General features: G+C 39.1%; 1 protein-coding gene across 4 annotated transcripts in view; it reads left to right on the top strand.

Annotated features, from left to right (window-relative positions):
- fam49al (family with sequence similarity 49 member A, like) overlaps positions 1–25,252 on the top strand; it is a 30,227-nt gene extending 4,975 nt beyond the window's left edge. The window contains exons 2-12 of one of the 4 annotated variants that reach the window (XM_056250108.1): positions 6,702–6,794; positions 12,647–12,727; positions 16,190–16,311; positions 17,589–17,694; positions 19,834–19,970; positions 21,421–21,498; positions 22,087–22,203; positions 23,456–23,535; positions 23,658–23,784; positions 24,761–24,831; positions 24,926–25,252. In XM_056250108.1, the coding sequence (XP_056106083.1) occupies positions 12,658–12,727; positions 16,190–16,311; positions 17,589–17,694; positions 19,834–19,970; positions 21,421–21,498; positions 22,087–22,203; positions 23,456–23,535; positions 23,658–23,784; positions 24,761–24,831; positions 24,926–24,989 (972 nt within the window). In that variant the 5' untranslated portion in view covers positions 6,702–6,794; positions 12,647–12,657 and the 3' untranslated portion in view covers positions 24,990–25,252. Of the gene's footprint in view, positions 1–6,701; positions 6,795–7,721; positions 7,941–12,644; positions 12,728–13,160; positions 13,241–16,189; positions 16,312–17,588; positions 17,695–19,833; positions 19,971–21,420; positions 21,499–22,086; positions 22,204–23,455; positions 23,536–23,657; positions 23,785–24,760; positions 24,832–24,925 lie in introns of those variants that run through there. The other 3 variants (XM_056250107.1, XM_056250109.1, XM_056250106.1) reach the window with 3 other exon arrangements.
- The last annotated feature ends 544 nt before the right edge of the window (positions 25,253–25,796 follow it).

Here is a 25,796-nt window from a genome sequence, read left to right as displayed (position 1 = left end):
TATTGCGAAAGGTTTGATTATTTTTAACGTTTTTTTTTTAAACATTTTTTTTAACGTTTATACAAAAAACTGTGATGATCGCAACTTGTTCACCAGTATAAATCTGCATCTTAAAGCAAAGTCATCTGATAATCACTGCTTTAAGATTCTTATTTCTCAAATTTTGATCCAGGCTACCCTGCTAAAGATGTTTGTTTTAGATGCTGATCTTCGGTTTGCTAGTGTGCTGATGCCCCAGCAAGACTACTTCGCTCCACCAACTAGAACGACCAGCATAAACCAGCTTGGACCATTGGAAATTCATGTTGGTCTTTTCCAAATGGTTGTGAACTAAGACATCAGGTGTGATGGGCGCTTTATTCCAAGGAGATTGCAAGTGTTCTTACTATATTTAGCGTCTGGTTTTGCTCCCTGACCTTGAGCAGGTGTGTTCCACAAGGGGAGTAAGGCGGCAAGAGAAATGAGTAAAACAGACACAAACTGGCAGGTAGACGTTGTTTGCTTGACGAGCTGCCAGAATGGCTCAGTCACACCAACAGCAGTGACGATGTGTAAGGGTCTTTTGTTTAAACGTCACAAAGGTTGAAGACAGTGATATCACAATGCACGGGGCACGTGCCAGTGTTAAAATGTGTGGGTCATTCTCTTATTGATACTTTCCAGTGTTTTGCTGACTACCTTGCTACTAAAAACATAGTAGCTAAACTCTCAGCCGATGTTCTGTATCTTTCAAAAACAAGAGATAAAAATGAGCCTGAGGATAGATTTTGGTTATTACGGATCTGGATATTGCCACTGTATTTCTATTAAGAGGACAATGGAGCAAAACAGTGAAATCAAAAATCCATTTATCCACTCGTGACTGTTCGTTTGATGTTAGCTCATTGTTTTGCATTGTGTTTTGCTAATAAGGCTCTAAAACTGCAATTCATTGGAAAATTCCAAAATCTAAAGATTCATTTTGCTCTATAATTAAATTCCAGTCATCAAAAGGAATGAGCAAAAAGATGAGAGATTCTCTACGATCAAGACTTTTGTCTCCCGTCAAGCCCTTGAGCAAAGGCACACAATGCTAATTTGCAATTGCCCTCCGTGCTATTCTCCGGTCTCAGCCTTTTTTCTTCCAGCGCCGTGGATGGAGAGAGCCTGGGGGAGGGGTGGCGGACGCGGTGGAGAATTGTTCCCTTCTTTCTCTCTCCTCTTTCCAGTTCCTGTACTAGCATGTTTTGCTGTTCTTCAATATTGGCGTAGGTGACAAGGGGCTGATGATGGCCGAGCATCCTCAACCCTGTCAGCTGTAGCATTGGATTTCCATTCATTCGGTTCATTCGGCCCTGCCGCTGCCATCTCCCATCAAGCCCAGAGGCGAGCCCACTGTCAATACCGATTTCTCTTTGAGGACCCGCCGTGCTAGGCTAATGCTATCTCCACACACTGTAAGAGCTATAATGATGCCCATTAAAAAGTTGGACATGTCATAGACAGGAAGTGAGAGGGATAGGCAGAATGAAAAATGAGAAATCATCACTACTATTATTCCCTGACTTCCCTTGTGAAAAAGAAGAACACTTCTTCAGCAAATTAGCATACTTTTGAAAAAAAAAGACTTATTGCGGAAGTAATACACTTTCTAAATATATACTTGAGTGCGAACTGAATTCAATGTTTTCAAACACTTAATTGCATGTTAATTGTAATTAGCTGAAATTTTTGACCCACTTGTTGTAGGACTTAAGTACATCTTTACATGTAATTTCACTATTCTTCTATTGTCTTTGAATCATGGTTAAAGTTGACTGCTGAATAGGGTGAATTTAGGTAAATTGCGCCGTTTTCACGTTCCTGTCAAAAAGTAGTACAATTTTACAGAATTTAACGAAACCTGACAATAAAAATTAAAGAGCTTTTTGCCATTTGTTCATTTCTTTTCATTACCCACACACTTTCATTATTCTTTGAAAGTGCTTCTGTGTTTTAAGTATATTAATGAGTCATTTTTGATAATTAGGCAGTGCTGTGCAGTTTCTCCCATACCCATATAGTATAATAACTTTATGAATTTAAATCATAAATAAATGATGTCCCCTATAAAGGCACATTCCGATCAAACATTTAGCTCATTCAAGGTTGATAATGTGTAGGCTTGAAGGCTTTTTACTCTAGTTTGACTCTAATTTGCAAACAACATTTTCACATACAGTATTTAAAGGATTATTCTAGTTCACCTCAAAATGAAAATTTACTAACCCCAATGCCATCCAAGATATCCAAGTCTTTCTTTCCTCAGTGGAAGAGAAAATACGTTTTTTGAGGAAAACATTTCTGGATTTTTCTTCGAATAATGGACTTAAATTGCAACTAACGTTTTGAAGTCCAAGTCAATCCAGTTTCAAAGGTCTTTGAAGTGCTTTAACCGGCTGTGCACGATCGCAGCTGAGGAAGAGGGTCTTATCTAGCGCAACGATAGGTAATTAAAATAATAATAATAAATAAATATATATATACTTTTAACTACAATTGTTCGGATTGAGCCGATCTGCAACGCGCCCGGAACTACGTCATCACGTTGAAAGGTCACGCGCGATGAGATTTAAACATCCAGGATACGCACACGTAAGGACCATTTTAAACAATAATATGACACAAAGACATAAATATGTCATTCAACATACAATATAATTTGAACTTGTTGTAACGTTATTCAAACTTGTATTGCATCCTCCTTCTCACGGTCGCTTTGTAAACAGTGGGGCGGTACTTAAACAGGTGTTCTGACGATTCATGCTACCCATCGAGATTTGCTACTTAATGGTTATGCGCATGTGCAGACGCACAGTTTTTTTTAACAAAAGGTACATTTTCATGTGTTATATTGTAATTTCCCTTTAAAAATGCTAACTAGCATATGAATATGTGTACGGTCAGCCAGCTGAACAATAATAACTGAAAGTTAAATTTACTAAGGAAAAGTGTGCTTTGACAAGTCAAAGATGAATATTTGATGATAATTTTTAATTTTCACACCGTTTTAAAAATAAAAACAGTAGTCTACAGTATACAGTAGCCTAGCTACTCATAACTTAGAATTGTATTATAATTGTATTTCATATAATATTAATCGACATTCTGTGATCGATTCGCGTTACGGTAGCATTTTTCGACAAGGCAGCACAAATCGTCAGAACACCGGCGCCGGCGACATCGAGCGTGACCTTTCAACGTGATGACCTAGTTCCCGGCGCGTTGCAGATCAGCTCAATCCGAACAATTGTAGTTAAAAAGATTAAAAGTATTTATATATATATATTCCTCAGCTGCGATCTTGCACAGTCGGTTAAAGCACTTCAAAGACCTGTGAAGCTGCATTGATTTGGACTTCAAAACGTTGATTGCAATTGAAATCCATTATTTGAAGAAAAATCCAGAAATGTTTTCCTCAATAACGTTTTTTTTTCTCGTTCACTGAGGAAAGAAAGACATGGATATCTTAGATGGCATTGGGGTGAGTAAATTATTAGGAAATTTTCATTTTGAGGTGAACTAAGTTAATCCTTTAACATCAAGACTGAATGTTCGTTGCGACAAAATTCTGAATAGAAAAATTGGTTTCTACCTATTCACACATTTACGTGTATTAATTTGGTAGACGCTTGTGAAAAGTGACTTTCAAATGAGGAACATCACACGCAATTTACCATAAGAGCTTAAAATATTTGCAGAACACAATGCCAGACCAATGTGTTTTTTATGTACAGATGTGCAAATTGAACCTTTAGGGTTTACACAGCTTATCACTGGGGCAGTACCCTGGGTTAGTTCACCCAAAAATGAAAATTCTGTCAGTAATTACTCACCCTCATGTTGTTCCAACCCCGTAAGACTTTCGTTCATCTGTGGAACACAAATTAAGATATTTTTGATGAAATCTGAGAGCTGGATCACTCCTCCATAGGCTTCTTAAAGGTATAGCGGAGGATCTTTCCGAATTTTAGAGAAGACCCACCCTCTCCATTTAAAAAAAAAAAAATGCACATGCGCAACACTCTTATCTGCTCCCGAGAGGGAACGCCTATTAAACGTGTGCACGAGAGAGCATGATAGCTTACATTAACTTTTACTAGCAGTGATTTTAAATGGATTTCTCCAAATAGCATGACAAACTTTACCTGTCTAGTAGAATCTTCGCGACTGCTGCATCAGTGGGAAGCCCAACATGTGCTTTTAGCGCATTAAGCGCAAGCCAGCGTGTGAAATATTCACCCAAAATCACTCTGGTCTTGTTTCTATATCCTGCGGCCTTTCTTTTCTTATCATACACTTCATATACATTTTTTCTCTTTCAACCCTCAGCCATTTTCAAAGGAATGGCTGAAACCGTAACTCATCACACATAATACAACTGAAAGTGTGCATGCGTAGAAAGCGAAAACTACATAGGGACGAGCACGTACGACGCCCTTAAGTAAACATATCACCAGAATGATTGACACTTAGGTGGACCAATAGTATAGACTACCCACCCGGAAAAAGAAAATCCTCCGCTATACCTTTAAGGGATCGAAACTGGCCGGCCCAAAAGTTATGAAAGACATCGTTAAAATAGCCTGAGTGACTACAGTGGCTCAATCTTAAGTTTATCAATCGACGAGAATACTTTTTGTGCGCAAAAAACAAACAAAAAGAACGACTTTATTCAACTACTCTGTAAGGCCGTGATATTTCACGTAGTGAAACTACGCAAAGCTTCTAGGTTGTACGTCACGCATCACACACATGACCAGCGTCGGCCAATAGTGAGCCTACGTGTGACGTGCAACCTAGAAGCTTTGCGTAGTTTCACTACGTGAAATATCACGGCCTTACAGAGTAGTTGAATAAAGTCGTTCTTTTTGTTTGTTTTTTGCGCACAAAAAGTATTCTCGTCGCTTGATAAACTTAAGATTGAGCCACTGTAGTCACTCGGACTATTTTAACGATGTCTTTCATAACTTTTGGGCTGGCCAGTTTCGATCCCTTAAGAAGCCTATGGAGGAGTGATCCAGCTCTCAGATTTCATCAAAAATATCTTAATTTGTGTTCCGAAGATGAACGAAAGTCTTACGGGGTTAGAACAACATGAGGGTGAGTAATTACTGACAGAATTTTCATTTTTGGGTGAACTAACCCTTTAAAGGGACAACTTTGTACCTTTTTTACCCCTAAAAGTTTCAGAGTAGTACCTTAAGGGTACATATAACTTCCCCTAAAAGGTACTGATATGAGCATTCAAGGGGCAGATAAGGTAATGCCCCAATGAAAAGCTGTAGTATGCCTGAAGGTACATTTTTTTTGTGACAATGTAGAGCAGACTGTTTGAAATCTGAACAACCAATGAGATTTCCAGTCCGTTGGTGAGCCTAAAGCTTCTGCTTCAAAAACTGAAAATAAAGGTGACATTAGTGCAAATGGAACTATAAAATAACTTTAAGAGCCTTGTGTAAAGACTGAGTGCAGAAGAGAACATCTGTTCCAGTTTCCTCAGAGAGCTCTTTATTGTAATAAGTCCTTTTGAAGTTACTTTGACCTGACACCGCATTGTTAGGATGTCGCTGGCAAAGGTCATTAAGAAATTCTTGACCTTATGTTTTGTTCACTGTGACATGTATATCAGTCAGTACCAACATACAAATAATTACAACTTTATCCTCTTACATTTAAACACTCTTTTTCTTCTGGGGGTGGACAGGTTTGATCTATGCACTAGGAATGGCCTCAAAGACATTTCTTGGTCCCAGGTGACCCTGGATGACCCTGTCCTCAGCACGGTCATTAAGTCTGAAGTCCCCCAATGCTGAAGTGAATTTAATTGCAGGTCATATACCGCTGGCTGGACTATATTGAAATTCCACAGCATGCATCCAACACGGTTATAAAGATTACTAGCTACTTTATAGAAAAACAAATGGTTATACGCTACCATTTAAAAGTTTGAACAGTTGAACGGTGTTGTATATATTTTCATAATCAGTGTGTTGCTGTTTTTTAAAGGTAAAGCATAATTTCATTGCTTGAGTCAATGACACAAGACACAATTTTTCCACTTTCTGGGAAAATTAATCTACAAAGTGCCTACTTATAATTGTCTCTGCATATTAAGCTACCATCGAAAAAAAAGTATTTTAACAACTTTAAATTTCACACTTCACCGTTAAACAGTAGAATGGATTCTGAGTCAGCCTGCATCATGTTGGTGTGGTAAATGATCCCCACATGTTATTGTAGAAGTATCAGATCAGTCATAAAACCACTGCAGTGAGCAGATAGCTTTGTGTGCTGTGATGCACAATGTGCTGCACACAGTGCTTCAGATTTATGAGAGACATTGCCGCATAATGCATTGAGCTAACCATTTACGTGGCTCCTTATTTGAAGGGTTATACTGGGGTGGGCGAGTGTGTTTGCTGGATGTAATGATAGATTGGTGGCCGGCCCTGCCACTCAAGAAATGAATCAGATTGTGACCTGTCAAATATATATAATATATCCCTCCCCAGAGGTTTATCACTTCATTGTCTACCGGAGTGACTGCTTTCAAACAAGCCTCTGTATGTAAGCACAGCCATAACCTTAGACCCACATATAACCCTGCCATATTGTTCACATTCTGAGCCTTTTTCTCTGAATTCAACTAATCTGTCTTTATTTTTTGTTGTTTCTCTCAGGTAGTGGAGGCTGATGCTGTGATACTGCAGGAGAAACATACAGGCTCTCATTTGATGCAGTGAAGTGCTCTGTGAGGAAAATCGCAAGCAAAGGTATGAACCGGAAACAATGCGGCCGCATTCGCCAAGCCATATGGAAGCATGTGATAGAAGGCAAAAGCCTCAGAAGTGTCTGAAAGCAACTGTATTCCATCTGCCCACTTTGTGATGGTGCAGATTTACTTATCGTTTTCAGCACAAACAGCAGAGTCACAACTCCAATCAAAAATAGCCTACGAACAGATGCCATGCAGAAACATTTATAGGCATTCGTTTCGTCCCTTCATCTCTTTATACGCAGTAATAAAATCATGAACAGATATTTGAGACAAAAGCTTTACTGTTAAAGTTATGCAACATCCTGGATGTGATATTACAATAAATATGCATTTCCCTGACCAGGTCTGGGCTAGTCTGAACAGACCAGAAAGAGACAGTGTGATATTGCTGTAAGCACAGGATTTTCAGTTTAGTTTCTACCTCAGTCAGTTGCAATGTTTTTTTTTTTTTTTTTTGGTCAGCCCAACAAGCTTCCACCAGGGTCACTTCCTAATAACCAAGTACACCGGGGCTCTGTTCTCAATATTTGTTCTACAAAGTCAGCTTTATTGAATTTCCTTTCTTTTTTAGATTAAACCCAAACCCAAATTTTAATATGCCGTTCATTTCAATCCAGAAAATGGCAAAAAGACTGGGTACTTTCTCTTATTGCAGAGCACAAAACAACAGTGCCTTTTTAAAACTCAGTAGAGGAGATGTTTCGTACACAGGAAACTGCAGCTAGAGAGTTCAAGGCATCGTTAAACCCATGCACTAGTAAAAGCCACCTTTTCTCTATCCTCTCACCCTATCAAAACCAAGCGTACACATACAGTGGCACCACAGAGAAACGGTTTAACCAGGCTCTTTTAAATTAAGCCCTGCCTTTAAATAGCAGTCAGAAAAAGAGAAGTGTGAAAAGAGCAGAGCGATGTTGAACGCAGAGCTGCAGAGGGGACCGTTGGTAAGGCTGAGAGGGTTCCTGTGGGGCTGTACGGCACCGACCGCATTAAGACGGACTCTTCACAGCTGGGCTCAGGGACAGCTCTGGAGAAGGAGTACTGGGAGGAAGAGACTGAGATAGGAGTGTGAAACAGAGAAGACTAGCACAGTGAGGCTTTAAGGGAAGTTGGAAGAGGGAAGGCAACCATTTGTTGGCTGGTAAGTAATGGACAGCTGTATGATTTTTTTGTTGACTTTTCTGAGTGAGAGCTTTGGTTAGACACGATTGATGGAACTGAGGTTTACATCACAGTTTACTTACTCAGTAGACAGACAGACAGACAGACAGATAGATGAGACAGACAGACAGACAGATAGATAGATAGATAGATAGATAGATAGATAGATAGATAGATAGATAGATAGATAGATAGATAGATAGATAGATAGATAGATGACATGATAGATACTGTAGATAGATGACATGATAGATAGATAGATAGATAGATGACATGATAGATAGATAGATGACATGATAGATAGATAGATAGATAGATAGATAGATGACATGATAGATAGTTAGATAGATAGATAGATAGATAGATGACATGATAGATAGATAGAAAGATAGATAGATAGATGACTAGATAGATAGAGAGATAGAGAGATAGATGGATAGATAGATGGATAGATAGATGGATAGATAGATGGATAGATAGATAGATAGATAGATAGATGGATAGATGGATAGATAGATAGATAGATAGATAGATGGATGACAAATGATAGATAGATAGATGGATGACAAATGATAGATAGATAGATAGATAGATGGATGACAAATGATAGATAGATAGATAGATAGATAGATAGATAGATAGATAGATAGATAGATAGATAGATAGATAGATAGATAGATGGATGACAAATGATAGATAGATAGATAGATAGATAGATGGATGACAAATGATAGATAGATGGATGACAAATGATAGATAGATAGATAGATAGATAGATAGATAGATAGATAGATAGATAGATAGATAGATAGATAGATGGATGACAAATGATAGATAGATGGATGACAAATGATAGATAGAGAGATAGATAGATTTATTTGTTTGAGGTCTTCTAATAGGCTGTTGTATACTTTAGACTTGGATTTGGCTGGTAGCTTATGAAAGCCTCAGATAGACGAGAGAGGCAATGTGGTCCAGCCATGGAAACAGGGCTCTACTGGTGGTTGCCAGGAGACAGGCAGAAGGGGGGAGACTGCCTCTTAAGTGATAAACAGGCTGAGAGGAGCCATCTTTGCCTTGTGTGCCATACGTAAAGGATATTGCTTGATATGGAAGATTTAGAAGGCGAAATATGAAACAGTCAGATTCTTATTTCTATTCTTATTTTAAACACTGTCCATTTGCACATTTGTGTCTCTTGGGAAATGATAGGTTTGTGCTATTATCAATGCCATGATAATCCATCTATTTTATTTCTAAATAGCATTGTGTCCAAAATTATTCCTCTCATGCAAGCTATTACCAAGTGAAGCTGCAACATTTGGTGTCCATTACCAACTGCAATTGATATTTAGCATATGCAAATTGAACAAACTGAACAAACAGAACAGTTATGTTGATAGTACAACATAATGGTCTAACCAAATGCAATCTAATAAAGCAATAAGCACCAAAAGCATGTTTTTGTCCAAACCAGCAGTGAATGCCACAAGCTACAAGACGTTTTGTCAATTTCTATTTATGTCACGCTGGGTAGCCCCACCCACAGAGAAATCTCATTGGGCCAAAATCCTGCTCAACATAACTGATTTTCTAGTATTGCATCATAGCAATTTCGCTTTCAGTATGGATCAAATTCACAAGAAACTATTAGTCACAGCTGGTTTCACAGCGTTAGTTTGAGTTCTGTTCATTCAATATATGGTTACATCACAAGTCACACAATAGTAAATCACCACCAAAAGGTGTTTGTATCTGCCTGTGTGATGTGTCATGATTAGTTATTTCTGCTCATTTTCCTTGCAACATACAAATGCTGCATAATTGCAACAAACAATATGACGAAAGAAAAAAGACCAACATTATATTAACATTGTTGTGTTGGTAATTTAATTCGCCTTTGGCTAAGCCACACCCTAGAATGTAGATTGACCAATCACAGCGCAGCCAACAAGCTTCCACAGAGGTCCGACACTTTTTCACAGGGCTCCATTGACTTTAACACAGGCGTCTCATATTTTTGGTCTCGGCAGGCTATTACCGTCGTAGTTTTATCAAAAATATGGTTAAATGTTGTGCCTGGGGCGTTTGTAACACAGATACGCGTTTCCCAGAGAGGTTGGAGGGTGGTGTGCGTTTTTTTCCCTTCCCAAACCGAAGTCAAATCCTGACAAGTGTCGTCTAGCACACGCTACTAATAAATACAACGTTATACTCGCGTAGTCTGTTTGCTTTGTAATAACGATTATAGAAGATGTGAATAGAGACCTACCCAGCTTTGCATGAACAGTGTTGCTCCTTGATATTGTTAGTCCCAGCCTCCGTCTCGATTAGTAGGATATGCGGTGGTTCATTTTTTGACTGTGACCGGTATGCTTTTGCCTCTATCTGGATGCCTTGTTGTTCCTTGCGTTTCACCTGTTTGTCGTGAATATAGTCTTCGAACGTATATTGCAGCCCCTTTTGCCTACTTATATCGGACACTTTATTTTCTGCTTTATAAAAGTTTGATAAAATTTCAGCAGGACGAGCTGTCTCAGCATAAGCCATGTTGATACCAGAGCCCAGATGAAGTTTGTTTGTCGGACGTAGCAACAGTAACTAAGGGGGGCGGGGCTTAGCCAAAGGCGAATTGTTTTGTGACTGCTATTTTGTAAAGGACATTGTTGAACTGTTGTGCAATGACAATGTGTGGAGAACGTAAGTGAAGTGTAAAGATGGATGAAGTTCGCTACTCCTGTCTTGTGTGTTTCGTTACTTAATACCGCTATTGTTGGTCACGAAGATGGTTGTTGCTAACGTGCCTTTCCCGAGTTTATCCCTGCCTTACCCCAGTGAGCCTGCTATGCCGTGCAGCACATGGCTTCGGATTTTTTAAAATGATCTATGGGTTATTGATGATACAGGGTATGCCTGGCTGGACAAAAGACGAAGAGCTGTACTGCTTCAATGCCTTGGTACAGAGGGACAATGGATTTTACTCTTTGCCTAACACATGTACGATGTATGGATGCATTGAAAGCCTATTTTGTGACTTTGTTACTTCCGTGAACGCTGTCAGGTGCTTCATGAGACATTACAGTGTTGCTTTGCTTGAGCTTGTTGTTTCATGTGAGTTCGGTTAGTAGAGAATGTGCTTAGCCCACGAATACGTGAGAGACTTTTACTAGAAACTGATCTTACACTGGACAGAGCTGTTGTAGCAAGCCAGTTTGAATTTGCTGCCGATCAGGCTAAATCCTTGGTTGATTTGGTGGTTGACAGTGGAGCTTCCCTATCTATCTTGCCCCTGTGGGTAGACCATTTCACTCTACATGCAGTCTACGTGCTCCGGTGCACTCACCAACTGACATGACTGTTTCGCCGAAGAGTTACAAGGCTGTAACACAAAAGGAAAAAGTACACGGATGCTAGGTGCTCGTCCTCATTGTTTCCAGGATGGGGATAAAGTGAGGGTACGGAACCCCTTGCATGTTCTTAAGGGACACAGAAAGTTTACTGATCCTTTCACGGTTGCCAAAAGACTTAGTGTTGGAAAGACATGGAATGCTTCCCATCTCACTGCATTTCCATACACACCAACAACTCCAGCTGAAAACACTGCTCATACACACACTCATACCACTTAGACCTAAACGTGATATTCGAAAGTCTAGCTGGTTAAATGACTACAGATCATCTTATTAGATTTTCTTGTGGTGGGAGGTGTGTTAAGAGTGAGGAATCTGCTCAAAAGAACGTCGGAGCCAACCCGATCTCACGGCAATTCGTACGAATTTTACGAGGTGGCTAATTCGTACGAATTCATACAACCTCACTCATACGAATTCGTACGTTTTTTGCTAAATCGTACATATTTTACGAGTTGGCCAATTCGTATGAATTCGTACGAATGACCTACACCTGACCCCACCCCTAAACCTACCCATCACGTGAGTTTAGAAAAATCGTACGAATTCGTAACATGTTGGATGTTACCCCCTCCATGAATTTTCTGTAAAAAGCAGTCCAAAGACTATTCTCACAGACATTTCTTCTTGCCCGTCGTCCATTATGTTTGTTTACTATAAAGTCACGTTTGACCACGAGAGATTTTGCGAGATTTCCTGTGCTCACAGTTGGGAATCTGGCTGTTTGTGAATGGAATCTGTTAGTATCTGGTGTGCTGTCTTTGTCACATCGCGGCACTCCACACATTATTGGATTAAAATGGTTAAATCTATGACGTAATGTGTGGAGAACGGAAGAGTAAACAAGATGGATGAAGTTCGCTACTCCTGTCTTGTGTGCTTTATTATTTAAAAACTCCTGACAGATACCACAAACATCTTTGAATGCATGCATACAATTTTTGACAGCCAAGAAAAACTAGGAAAATTCCACAACTTATTCTTGTTCACGCACCAAATATTAAACCAAAGTTATATCACTCAATGTTTTGTCAAAAAGTTTATTTTGCTGATGCTGACACAAATAGTCTTTTCGTTACATACCACATGAGAAAACTACCATAATTGTTTCTTTTCGAGCATTCCACAATACACATTCGGCCTCTTAACTACAGCATATGAAATCATCCAGTGCTTTTTACAGTGAAAACACACACTGACAGTCTAGAATTCTTGTTAATGAATATAATCTAGGTTGTATTTCTTTGTACTGTATGTATTTGTCTTCCTTGCCCAGGTTTGCCGGCCATGGGGAACCTCATTAAAGTCCTTGGCAAGGATTTAGAGAACTGTCCTCATTTTTTCCTGGATTTTGAAAGTAAGTGTTTCGCTGGTGTACAGTGTGTACGTGTGCTCAGATGTATATGTGTGTGATTGGAGATGGAGGTATCAGGGTTGGAGCAGATATAAATGCATAAATGCTCTAGGTAGATTAAGACAGACTTTTGTATTTGGAAACTATTTCTTTTTTCTCTCTTAATGTAGAAGCCAACCAAAAGTTCATTCATTTCCCTTCATGTATAGTAAGGGAGCAGAAAGAAAGAGTTTCAGTGTGATCCAAGTGACCATTTTAACATCACCTGAGAATCTCTCGTGTCCGGAGCGACATCGAAAGTCCATCCCAAACCCTATACGCCCGACCCCCTCATCCCCAGACACCACGCACATTCACACGAACACACACCCCACACCAGAGACACGTCTGCCACACCTCCCATGACCCACACACTTCTCCCTTCTCTCTGTTCCAGGGGGATCATGGGAAATCTCCTGAAACTGCTGGCTTGCACCGAACTTGAGCATGGCCCAATAGTTTTCCTTGACTTTGAACGTGAGACGATCAGCTTGTTATGTTTTGAGTTTGCTATTCTTTCCCTTCTCATCACGGTTCCTCCTCATTCGCTGTCCTCTACATTTTCACTTCCTTTTCTCCGCCATCCCTCTGTTTGTGCATAAATGCTTGGCATTCATGGGTTTTTCGGTGACCTCAATTTGTGACGTGCCTTTTTTTTGCGCTTATCTCCAGGTCGACTCCAATCCGCTGAATTAAAGGTCGTCGTACGAATGCCACGCTTTTTTTAGCAGTTAGAGTGGGATGGAAATAATCACGTAACACTTAACTTATCTCCTCTTTTTCGCCCAAAACTTTGCAGACTTGTAAAGTGTGTTGGCGCCATAATCTGTTCCAGTATGTCCTTGTACATCTGGATGTGTGTGTGTGTGTGAATGCATTATTAACCAGTTTGAGGATTTAAGGAAGTGGGAATAGAAGCTGCCTTTTGAAAGGGGAGCCTCAATTTCCTTGTTCTCTGATGTCGTGTTCCCTTTTAACCCTTACCTCTCTCTCCTGAGTAATCCTTCCTTTTATGACACCTCTAACAGCTACATGCCTAACATCTCCTATTTTTATGAAGGAAATAAAACACCTGTCCTTCAAGTGTGAGAACCCGGAAGACTTAGAGCGGTTGTTGTCCAGTCTATATCATGAAATGTAGGCTAAAGAATATTTAAATTGGCAGGAGATGTTCTTAAAGTGACACAAGCCATACAGTTATTATAGGGTCAATGACACATGTTCATTTTCTTCCCAATGTATTGATTAATTGACTTAAATACACCTCTTCTATGATGGATATTCGTTCAATTTCTACATTAAAATTCGTTTCGATATTTATTTGTGGGGCTTAAAGTAAAAAATGTCTCAGTGGTGTAAATGACCTAAGATCATTATAAGAACAATTTCTAAATAACAATAATTTGGCATAATCTTTAATCATTTCTTAAAAAGCAGTGAAGCTATTTTAATTTAAAATATTTTATGTTATTAATAAAATATCATTAACATAATTAAATATGATTAAATGTTATAATTGGTGTAATCAACATGCAGGAAGCCATATTGTTTTCACGACCCCTGTATACTTTCATATCTTTGGAGCAAGTTTCTTAAAAATATCAGATGATTTGACGTTTTAAAGACATAGCAAGGTTGGTTCAGGTCAAGTGTGCCGCACACGTCCTGCAAAGTGAAGGCAAAACATTTTGTTCGCAAAAAGTCAAACTGAAAACATGTAATCAACAAGAACACAAATATTACATTTCATGGCACAATTCGGAGGCTTTGACCCTATAGCAGAATCCATAAAATATAAAGAAGTAATATCAAAACGTTACACAAGCAAAACATTTGGACAACAGCCGCTCTCCTGATCTTGACTTTTTGAATTTGTGACAGTAAAACAATGATCACCTCTGTTACACAGCACTGGTTTACATTTCCTTAGCTCTAAAATGAGGTTACTGTGCCACTAATGGCATTCATAAAATTATTATATTTCAAATTCAAGACACAAAAACAAGGCTTTTGTGGAAATAGGCTTTAAACTCAAGATCAGATCAGTTTTACTGAATTGCTGATACAAGTGATGAACCAAAAGGTCTAAATGGTGCACCGCACAATACAAGTGTGCAAAAGGGAAAGCAAACATTACAGTACCACTGTAGCACTGATGTTAGTCTTCACACACTCTGTTCTTTGAAGATCACAGGCAGGCTGAGCAAGCAGAGCCGAAGGTGACATGATTGGGAGGAGCCACTGGCAATTACACTGAAGTGTAGTGTGTGTGTGTGTTTGCTCAGCTGATAGCACAAACATCTATATACATTACAGCCCCTCCGTTTGGATGCGGCAAAAGGGAGTGCACTTGTAAATTAGGCAGAGAGACCCCTGCTTCACAAGGATCACTTATCGTACAGAGGCTTGGGGAAACTAAGAAATCTGATTTAGGAAAGACTTTTAATGACAGCACTACCCAAGATGCCCCTTGCTGCAGTTTTTACACTGCTTAGCTTACACTCTTAAAAATAAAGTTATTTATTGGTGTCTATGGTTCCACAAAGTACCTTCCATAGAACCTTTCCCATGCACTAAAGGTTTGTTAAAGTAGAAAAGGGTTATTTAGATTATTAAAATGTTCTTTCCACTAAGGAAAAAAATGGTTCTTTTAAGAATTGTACACTGAAAGGCTTGTTGGGGAAACAAAAATGGTTCTTCTATGGCATCGCTGTGAAAACCCTCTTTTTGAAAGCTTTATTTTTAAGAGTGTGTCCTGTGGTTGAAAACTAAAAGCTAAATGGAGAGGTCCACCATCGAAATTGACGTCCACCAGGGGGCGATACTCTGTAGGGTATTCGTTTGCCTTTGCTTTCCTGCCTATCATCAGCTTATTAATCAAATGTCTGTGACGCTCGCTGTGTTGGAAGTCGACACGACTCTTTAAACCAATCCTAGCCTCGCCAGCAACTCCACATGGAGCCGCTTCACTGGCCGTGGCCTTTCGTCGACACTTCCCACTAGAGCTGTTGATATCAAGCCCAGCAAATCCTAACATACACCGACACAACCTAAATCCTCCTCATGTACTTCTGACTCACGATTACACCATCATCATTACCAGATTAATCCACATGGCTTTATGGTTCCTATCTTTTAAAGCCCGTTGGAAAGAGCTTCCCTCTCCGGGTGCCAAAGAAAGATGATAATTCAATGTTAGCGCCATATTAACTCACACCATGAAGCTTTATTTCAATTAATTTTCCAGTTTTTAGATGTAACTCTGACTCGACTGGTTGAACACAGTAACTTTTACCCAGTAGGACAGTGTGACAGAGGTGATGTATATCTAACTCAGGTAGGCCGAGCGAGGAATTGAAAAAGGTGTATCGTTTTTGGCATTTGACTATCACATTTTGACTGACTCAATCTGATTTCTGCCCACAGATGCTCAGCCCACAGAGGCCGAGACAGCCGTGTATAACCAGGTTAGTGCTGTGCTGGAAGAGGCCCATGGGATACTGGCAGAATTACAGTCTTACAATGGAGCAGGACAAGAAATAAGAGAGGTAGGGCTATGACTCTAAATTTTTACATTTTCTGAAGACAATTTGTGGTGTTTACCTGTGCAAAACTAGGGTGCTAGGGTGTTCTGAGTAGTTGCTTACTCATTCAAGTTAAAAAAGCCCATCTTGTTCCGGAATCAAGTATGAATTTTATTTCATCACCCTCCAGGTTATTATTGTAAGCATACATCTTCTCAACAATCTGCGTGATTTAAATTATTATCATGGATGTCCAGTACAATTGTTTTAATTGTTTAAACTGGAAAATCTTTTGTAAATCACTTATGCAAAATTTGATAAACGTGTCTATTTTATTTATTACATAATCATACCGTTGGAAAGTTTGGGGGCAGTAACATTTTTATTGTTTTTGAAAGAAGTCTCTTACGCTAGTCAAGGCTATATTTATTATTATCAAAAAATATTTTTTAAATATCATAACAATTTCAAATAACTGTCTTCCATTTTAATATATTTTAAAATGTAATTTACTCCTATGATGGCAAAACTTAATTTTCAGCAGCCATTACTCCAGTTTAGCTGAGTAACTTAATCCTTCGGAAATCATGATTTGCTGCTCAAGAATAATTGTTTTTATTATTATCAATGTTGCTTAATATTTTTGTGGAATTGGAAACCATGATACGTCTTTTTTTCAGGATTTAAGAATAGCTTTTATTTGAACAGAAATAGTTTGTGACATGTTTTTACTGTCACTTTTGATCATTTAATGCATCTTTGCTGAATAAAGTATACATTTCGGTAACACTTTAATTTAAGGTGATGTAGTTACACGTTACTACATGTACTTACCATAATAATAACAACAACAACAACAACAGTAAATTATGCATAATTACAAGTAATTAACCCTAAACCAAATCCTAACTCTATAGTAAGTACATGTAGTTAATTAATATTACTCAGTACTTATCTGAATAAGTACAATGTAACATTGTTACCTAATTGCAACCTAATTTTTTCAATTTAGTGACATTAGTGGTGTTGCTTTATTAGAAAAAAACTCCTAAGAATTATTCATCCCGAGCCTATTATAAAACACATAGGCATTATAAGGCATTAGTTTAAGCAGGTTGTTGGTTTGAATCATTCTGGTTCATAAACAGCAGATGTGCAGGAGTTATTCAGCTGTGAATGTTTCACATTGCTGAAGAAGCCCTACAGCATACCGTGTAAATTCATTTAAAAGTGTACAAATGACCTTGAGTTTAGTCAATGTAAATGAATAATTTTGTGTTCCTGCTCGTCCTTCTCTCCAGGCGATTCAGAACCCCAATGACCTCCAGTTGCAGGAGAAAGCCTGGAATGCAGTCTGCCCTCTTGTGGCCAAGCTCAAGAGATTCTATGAATTTTCTCTCAGGCTAGGTAAGTGGGTGGCTATCTTTTTTTCCAGTTGTCTTTTTTTATAGTCATATAACGGGCCTCGCATGCACGAGTCAACCAACGCGCTGACCGTGCGTACAACGAGTGGTGCAAGCATCCGTTTCTGTCCTCCTCTGCAGCTGACCTCGTAAAGAGTTGGCATGGCAACCGTGGCAGCAGAACCAAGAGGAGGCTGACAATTCAGTAAACTCAGTTTGCAGTAGTCGATCGCCTGCCTCTTTTTTCACAGCAGTGCTGACTAGTGAGAAACGCAGATCTTTGGCCAGACAGATAACATGCAGATAAGCTTTCCCTGCCGAACTATGGCATCGCAGTGACTCATGAGAAAAAGAGGCTCCACCCTATTCAACACATCCTGCCATCCGCAATATCTGGTCACCGGCTAATAGAGTCAGGTTTCTCGGTAGGTCTCCAGATAAAACATATCAGCTCCTTATTTATAGTAGGCCTGCTGCATATTTCATGAGAGGAAAGGATAGCTCCTCTGGAGATATGCTTAGGCATACTAATGACATTCAGAGATGGCTTAGCTCTGATGGTGTAGCTGTATGTCTTTTAGTCACCAAACAGGAAACATACGCTTAGAGCTTTACACCGGTAAGACGTACAGCACAGATCTACAGCATAAATTCACTTTCATTACATAACATTAATGCAGTGATAATACTGATGATACTGCAATAACACTGCTTATGACTTGTCTCTCTGGAATATTTGATTCTGATAGATCAATAATGCCACAGAGTGGTCATATATATTACCATTCAAAAGTTTAGGGCCAGTAAGATTTTTTTGAAAATGTTTTTAAAATAAGTCAAAAGAAGATCACTTATAATTCTCCACAAAAGTCCAAACATTCCTTTTGCCATAATTCAGTGAGATTTTTGTATCCACAAGGAGTCTGACAACAGCCGGTATGCTCCACATGAAGATCTGATCTCACCATCATTGAGTCCATCTGGTATTTCATGAAGAAACAGAAAGAAACTAAATCCAGAAGAATTGCGGCAACATCTCCAAGATGCTTGAAGAAACCTACTTTAAGTTTTAGGCACGTGTGTAAAAATGCTGTAAAGTGTCGATGCTTTCAAAAATAATTTCATAAATAGATTTTATTTATCAATTAACTTCTATTAACTATATCAAATCAATGTTTGGTGTGACCACCCCTTGCGTTTGAAACAGCTTTTGTCCTCTGTGCACTTGCACATTGTTTTTCAGGTAGTTTTTCTTCTGGATTTAGTCTGTGTAAGTTTTTTCTGTTTCATACCAGCTGTTGTCAGACTCCTTGTGCATACAAAAATCTCACTGGATTATTACAATAATGGCAAAAGGAATGTTTGGAAATGTAAACTGATATTTCCTACTGACACACTAAAGCAAAAGATATAAATAACTGGATATAATAAACCATTTAGATAAGATATAATAAACCATTTTTTTTAAAAGACTTTGTGCTAAGACTTTAGCACAGTACTGTATATATATATATATATATATACATACACACACACACATTTACAAACTTTTATGTTAGATGCGATTAATCACGATTAATTGATTTGACAGCACTAATTTAAACTTAAATTCATCAATATTTCACATCCATACATGATACATTTGGTGAGCCGCTATGTAGTACATGGAATAATGTTCAGTCAGTCACTCATTTTATCATTTATTAATACATTAGAGGTTTTAAAATGAACTGGAGTTTTAAAAGCAACCAGCATTTGTGATCATGGTCAAATACCGCAGTTTGGAGTTATTAATGCTTGCATCAGCTGCGGATTCCAACGGTCTTCAGTATCTAGGCAACACTGATGGGATTACAGGTTCTTGTGATAAACTGCAGCAATTACAAAAATACAAAAGAGAGGCATTAGAGGTAACAATGATAACTGTTGTGCTGGTAACCATGGAGATGAAATACATTGCAGTGCTGCGCTATTGGTACATTATGCTGCGTGGATTACAAATTCGATTAAAGGTTAGAGGTGTGGGAAAGAGTGAACAGATGATAAAAAGCTTAGGAAAACTTGAGGGACGACAACAGTATTCAATGTGAATGAATTTGAAAAAACTTTACTGTAAAAATCTGTAATCAATTTCTCTTTGCAGAGAACGCCCTGCGGAGTCTATTGGAGGCCCTAACAAGCCCACCCTACGCTCCCATGCAGCATCTGGAGAGAGAGCAGGCCCTCGCTAAACAGTTCGCAGAAATCCTGCACTTCACTCTCAGCTTTGATGAGCTTAAAGTGAGTGTTTCTCACGCATTACTCACTTTAATTTCATGTGGCATGAGTTCTGCTAAAATATTTAGCCCTGCACTCAGTCAAGGCTCTTCACACTGATGTTCTCTGAGAGTCACGTCAAGCAAAATGTCTAAATGACAACACTATTAGCTGGTCTGTCTCTAAAATGCACCCTTGAGAATGGACATTTAAGAAATAATTATCCACAACGGGATGCACTGTTTTCTGTAACCTCTTGAAGTTGGAAGTATCCACTTAATGAACCCAGGCTCAGTACATCAGTGAATTGGCTGGAGAGTACATTCTAGGGCTTTTCATTCTGCGCTTAAACCTGGATTATCACCGTTCTAAACCACGCATAAAGGAACATTTCACTGTACCGGGTTAGCACTGCTTTTTACCTGGGGTTATAAAACCCTGCTCTGGATTTGCCAAACCCGCATTGCGGTTCCAAACGTGTACAGTCAACGTGGAACAAATGCGGTGTTAGAATGTTAGATGTTTAGCAACCCGAAAACTAATTGCATGCCTTATATTTACGTCAAAACCCATAGGAAAAATCTTGAGGGAACCACTGGTGAATTAGTCTTCTGGGTTTTAATGTCATCCCTGCACCACTCCGACTGTGTCCGAAATCGCCCTCCTATGCCCTTAAATAGGGCACTATTTGAGGGGAAAGTCATTAGTAGTGGTGTCCGAAACCATAGTAGACATCATCGAGTGCACTTATTCAATCCCACAATGCACTTAAATAATGAGTGTACAACCAATGTACACTCAATGGCTAGAGAATACCCATAATGCACTGTGACAGTCGCGCCAAATTAATTCCTGCGTCTCACCAGAAGATGACGCCTGCAGCTGAATCATCCATCCATCCATTTTCCAAACTGGTCCAATGTGGGTACAGTGTAATATCAAACAGGTATAAATTCCTTTTTAATTGATTATTGGTTAATTAAGATTTATACATGCCAGTTTCCATGATAAATCTTTTCATTACTACTGAAGCAGCCAGTATGCTAAGTTTCAAATGATTTTTAAACAGCTCTCAATGTCCGAATTCGCTCACTCGTGTTCATTCACTCTAGGGAACTAGTGGAGTAATGTAGGGAATCGTGAATGAGGGGATTAGGGGGTGATTTCGAACACAGTTTCGACTCTACAGCAGGTTGCGTGCTGCGTTCGTAGAATCATTGACAATGACACCGCAAATATGCAGATTTTAACGTTAACCCAAGGGTTTAGGAATATAATGTTATAATAATAGCTAAATAACCAGGATTAATTGTTAACCCATAAAGTATGAGCAGTGTGAAACGTGAAGCAAGATAACTCAGGACTCCGTTGACCCAGGGTTAACTATTTCAAGTGTGAAAAGCCCTTCTCTCTTTGACTGAGAAATAATATGCACTGAAGACTGCTTTGATCTAAATTCTGTCTTTACTACTAGATGACAAATCCAGCCATACAGAATGACTTCAGCTACTATAGGAGGACCATCAGCAGGAATCGTCTGAACAACCAGCAGGTAAGATCAATGATCTGCTGAAATCAACATTACTAGAAGTGTCCACTCTACCACTGAGTTGGACATGTTCCTGGGTCAACATATTTTGTTGATCCTGGAACAACATTCCTGTCCAAAATGTAGTCCTAATAATAACTACCCCTGAGCCTACCCATAAGTTATCCCTAAAATGAGAGGGAAATGATGGGTGAATAACACTGATGTAGAAGCACCTACTGTAACCTTGGTTGTGAGCCTAAACTTGATATAAACTGTAAACTTGTCCCTCAAATCTGATTGGTTGAAAGGAATGTTGTTCCAGGATCAACAAAGATGTTGATCCAGGAACATGTTGCACTTGGTGAAATCAGGTTCTGCAAAGGAGCACATCTGTTATCAATGAAAACGACAAATCAAAATGAAAAATAGTGCAGAACACCAACTAGCAACCTACAGTTGAACAACCCCAAAAATAACCATTTGAGAATTTTATAAATGTCTGAGCAGAGATTACATTTGCATGTTGAGGTTAGTGAATGTGTTACTTAAAAAAGAAGCCTTTATATGCAACCAAAACATCTGAAGTAACATTTTCCATTTGCATTACAGTTAGAAGCTGAGAATGAAGTAAATAATGAAATGGCCAATCGGATGTCGCTCTTCTACGCTGAAGCCACACCCATGCTCAAAACCCTGAGCAATGCCACGACTAAGTTTGTGTCGGAGGTAAGTAAAGTTTTCACAGAGGCTGTGTCTGAAATCACCCCCTTTACCCTTAAATAGGGCACTATTTGAGGGAACAGCCATTTGTAGTGGTGTCCGAAACCATGGTGGACATTATCAAGAGCACTCATTCACTCCCACATTGCATCGCAATAACGTGTGTATAACCGATGTACACTCAACGGTTAGAGAATACCCATAATGCACTGGGAGACACCAGAAGATGGCACTCGCAGCTGAATCATCCATCCATCCAATTTCCAAACCGATAGTCCAATGTGGGTGCAGTGTAATATCATACAGGTATAAATTCCTTTTTAATTGATTGTTTAATTAAGATTTATACATGCTAGTTTTCATGACAGAGTTCAAGATAAATCTTTTCAAGCGGCCAGTTTGCTAAGCACAACTATGCAAACAACTGTGAGTGAGCCGTAAGGGCTGCCACTTTTACTCGTTTTTATTCACTCTTACTAGTGGACTATATTAGTGGAGTAATGTAGGGAATAGTGAATGAGGGTATAGGGGAAGATTTTCGAACACAGCCTAAAGCCGCGTTTCCACCGCAGGAACTTTCCCCAGGAACTAGGAACTTTGGGGTGGTACTCCGTGTGTTTACACCGCAGGAACCAGGGTCTAAATGAAGTTCCGGGTAAAAATTTCCCCCCCAGAAAGTCCCTGCTGGCTAGGTAGTACTTTTTCAGAGTTTAGGAACTTTCGGGGTGGGACTTGTGCGCTGAACATGCTGATTGGTTCTTTTACCTTGTTCTCTCTGCCGGATGGCGCGCGTTCGTCCCATCCATCTCACGGTCATGTCCGCTATAGCTGATAACAAACGTTGTCTATCTAGCATTACGAGCTTTCTGAAATGAATACGCTTTGGTATTAGTGTTCGTCTCTTTTCTGACGTTTTGTTAATTACCTCGTTAGTAAACCAATAGATCGCACACAAAAACAGCACAGCTTGAATCTCCTCAATACTTAAAACTCAAAACAAGTACGCGCAGACTGGGAGGAGCAGTCGCACGCAGTTCAACGTCACCAGACTAATCTTCCCGGTACTTTAGTCCACGGTGTAAACGCAGTGAGCAACCGTTCTGGGGCAAAAAAAGTTCCTATGAAAAAAGTTCCTGGGACAAATAGTTCCTGGTAATTGCGGTGGAAACGCGGCTTAAATCTTCTGTAAAGGTAGAAAACAGAAATGTTGTCGCCCTCTAGAGGCTCTTACTGGTCTTGATTCACATGCATGTTGCAGAATAAGACTTTGCCAATCGAGGACACCACAGATTGCCTGAGCACTATGGCCTGTGTGTGCCGTGTCATGCTGGAGACTCCGTAAGTTCATCTGATTCAACGTCTTCTCAATAAAAGAATGCAATTATTTGAGTTTTTATTCATGTCAGTTATCCAGAATAGGTTCATTTTTGTTTAAAATGATCGCTATGTCCTGTCCCAAGGGAGTATCGGTGCCGTTTCACTAACACAGACACCATGCTGTTCTGCATGCGTGTGATGGTGGGCGTCATCATCCTTTATGACCACGTTCATCCAGTGGGTGCCTTTGCCAAGACCTCCAAGATTGATGTAAGACCAACTTATTGATTTCAGATACAGTGAACCTTAAAAATATATGAATGTAATTTCATTATACAGTATATTAAAATATCAAAGTAAAAAGACACTTTCCAAAAAAAAAAAAACATTACATGGACACTTTCTGGATGTCAAATTTTAGTAGATCACATTCACAGTTAATGTGAACTAGATCTTGAGGAGAATTGATGTCAAAATCAATAGTTAGTTGATAGTTATGGACTATGGAAAAGCATAATTGGTTTGCAGAATGTATTTTGTTTGTCTAATGCAAGGAAACCCATACATTTAAATGTAAATGTACTTTATTTATATAGCACCTTACATCGACCAATAGCTGAACCAAAGTGCTTTACAACAGATTAAACAACAATTTAGAACAACAACACACCAAAAACACAAGTACAATAATAAAAGAAAGAAACGTAAGAAAAATAGATAAAAATAAAATCAATATAAACGTGCCACCACACTACTAGGTACTAAAAGCCACTATAAAAAGATGCGTTTTAAGTCTTGATTTAAAAAGGCCCAGGTCAGTAACAATACGCATCTCACTGGGGAGCTTATTCCAGAGCTTAGGTCCAGAAACTGAAAAAGCACGGTCTCCCCAGTGTTTAAGTTTTGACCTGGGCACTTCCAACATGAGTTGATTGGACGACCTCAACGTCCTACCATAATTACGAATGGTCAGCATGTCTGTCATGTAAGATGGGACGAGGCCGATTTAAGTGTGGCTAAAGTGTCTACAGGCAGATTCAACTGCTGCATATTTTGAGAATATTATATCATTGAACTGCTCTCGTACAGTAGCCCACCCAGCACCATCATGTCATTTCAAACCTGTCTTTTTTTTTGTACAGGGTTGTGATCACAGTCAGGGGTGAGGGACAAAAAGGGGTGACCTTTCTTTTAAAGCTGTATTTTCGCATGCATGCGTGTGTGTGTGTGTGTGTGTGTTTTGCAGATGAAGGGCTGCATCAAGGTGTTGAAAGAGCAGCCTTCAAACAGCGTGGAGGGACTGTTGAATGCACTGAGGTGAGTGTGGAGTAAATCACTTCACACAAAGAATGTGCAGCACATGTAGTATGTACTTGTATGCACACCTGAAATTGTACTTTCTTTCATCCAGGTATACAACAAGACATTTAAATGATGACAGCACCTCTAAACAAATCAGGGCTCTGCTTCAATGAGAGCAGGAGGAGAGGGAGGAGGAACCACAGAGAAAGAGACTGTCAGAGAACAAGCGATGGTGGCTGGCAATCCTCTGAAACCTGTTTGTTTACAAGAGCAACTTGATCTCAAATTAAATAAGATATTCTAGAAAAGAAAAAGGAATACGAAAATAAATATATATATATAGAGAGATTGTTGATGGTTCATCACCGTGTGTCATTTTATAAAAGCAGGAAAAATAGAGATATATATGTATATTGAAATTCATTACTTAAAACTACCCGGTGTGGATATAAAAGTCTTTCAAAAACATATTAAATATTTAACAATTGAATTAAAAAGCGGTAGTTCAAACCACCAACAAAACTGGTTCATATTCCAAGTTACGTCTGAGAGTATTTTTGCACACTTGAAAAGGAATCCCACCTCACAGGAAAGACATTAACATGGCTTGAAACTGTATAGTTCAGATCCTTTTTCATGCGTTTAGACTTGATTTGATTTGCAATGCCTTTGCCTCGTTATCCTCGTATATGCTTCATCCAATGCATTCTGGGAATTGTGGGTTTCCCGATTAAAACTGCAGTCCTTGGCATTTCATCTTCGGCACAAAGTCTGTTAAAGGATAAATGTAAAGATCACATACTTGAGACACATCTCTGCTGACATCGCCAGAAATCAAACTATAATCCTCTAGCTGTATATACTCGGAAAGCACAGGATAGTTTTGTAAAGAAATGAAGCGTTTTGTTAGACTTCTTCACTAGTGCTGTACAGCAATACTCTACCACCAAGGTGACAACTGCAAACACGTTCATTTGAAA

The sequence above is a fragment of the Rhinichthys klamathensis genome, unplaced genomic scaffold (assembly GCF_029890125.1).
Source record: "Rhinichthys klamathensis goyatoka isolate OS25496 unplaced genomic scaffold, OSU_Roscu_1.1 h1tg000067l_1, whole genome shotgun sequence".
Classification (NCBI taxonomy): Eukaryota; Metazoa; Chordata; class Actinopteri; order Cypriniformes; family Leuciscidae; genus Rhinichthys; species Rhinichthys klamathensis.
Note: the sequence above shows the minus strand (reverse complement) of the source record. Positions and strands in the feature narration are given on the sequence as shown.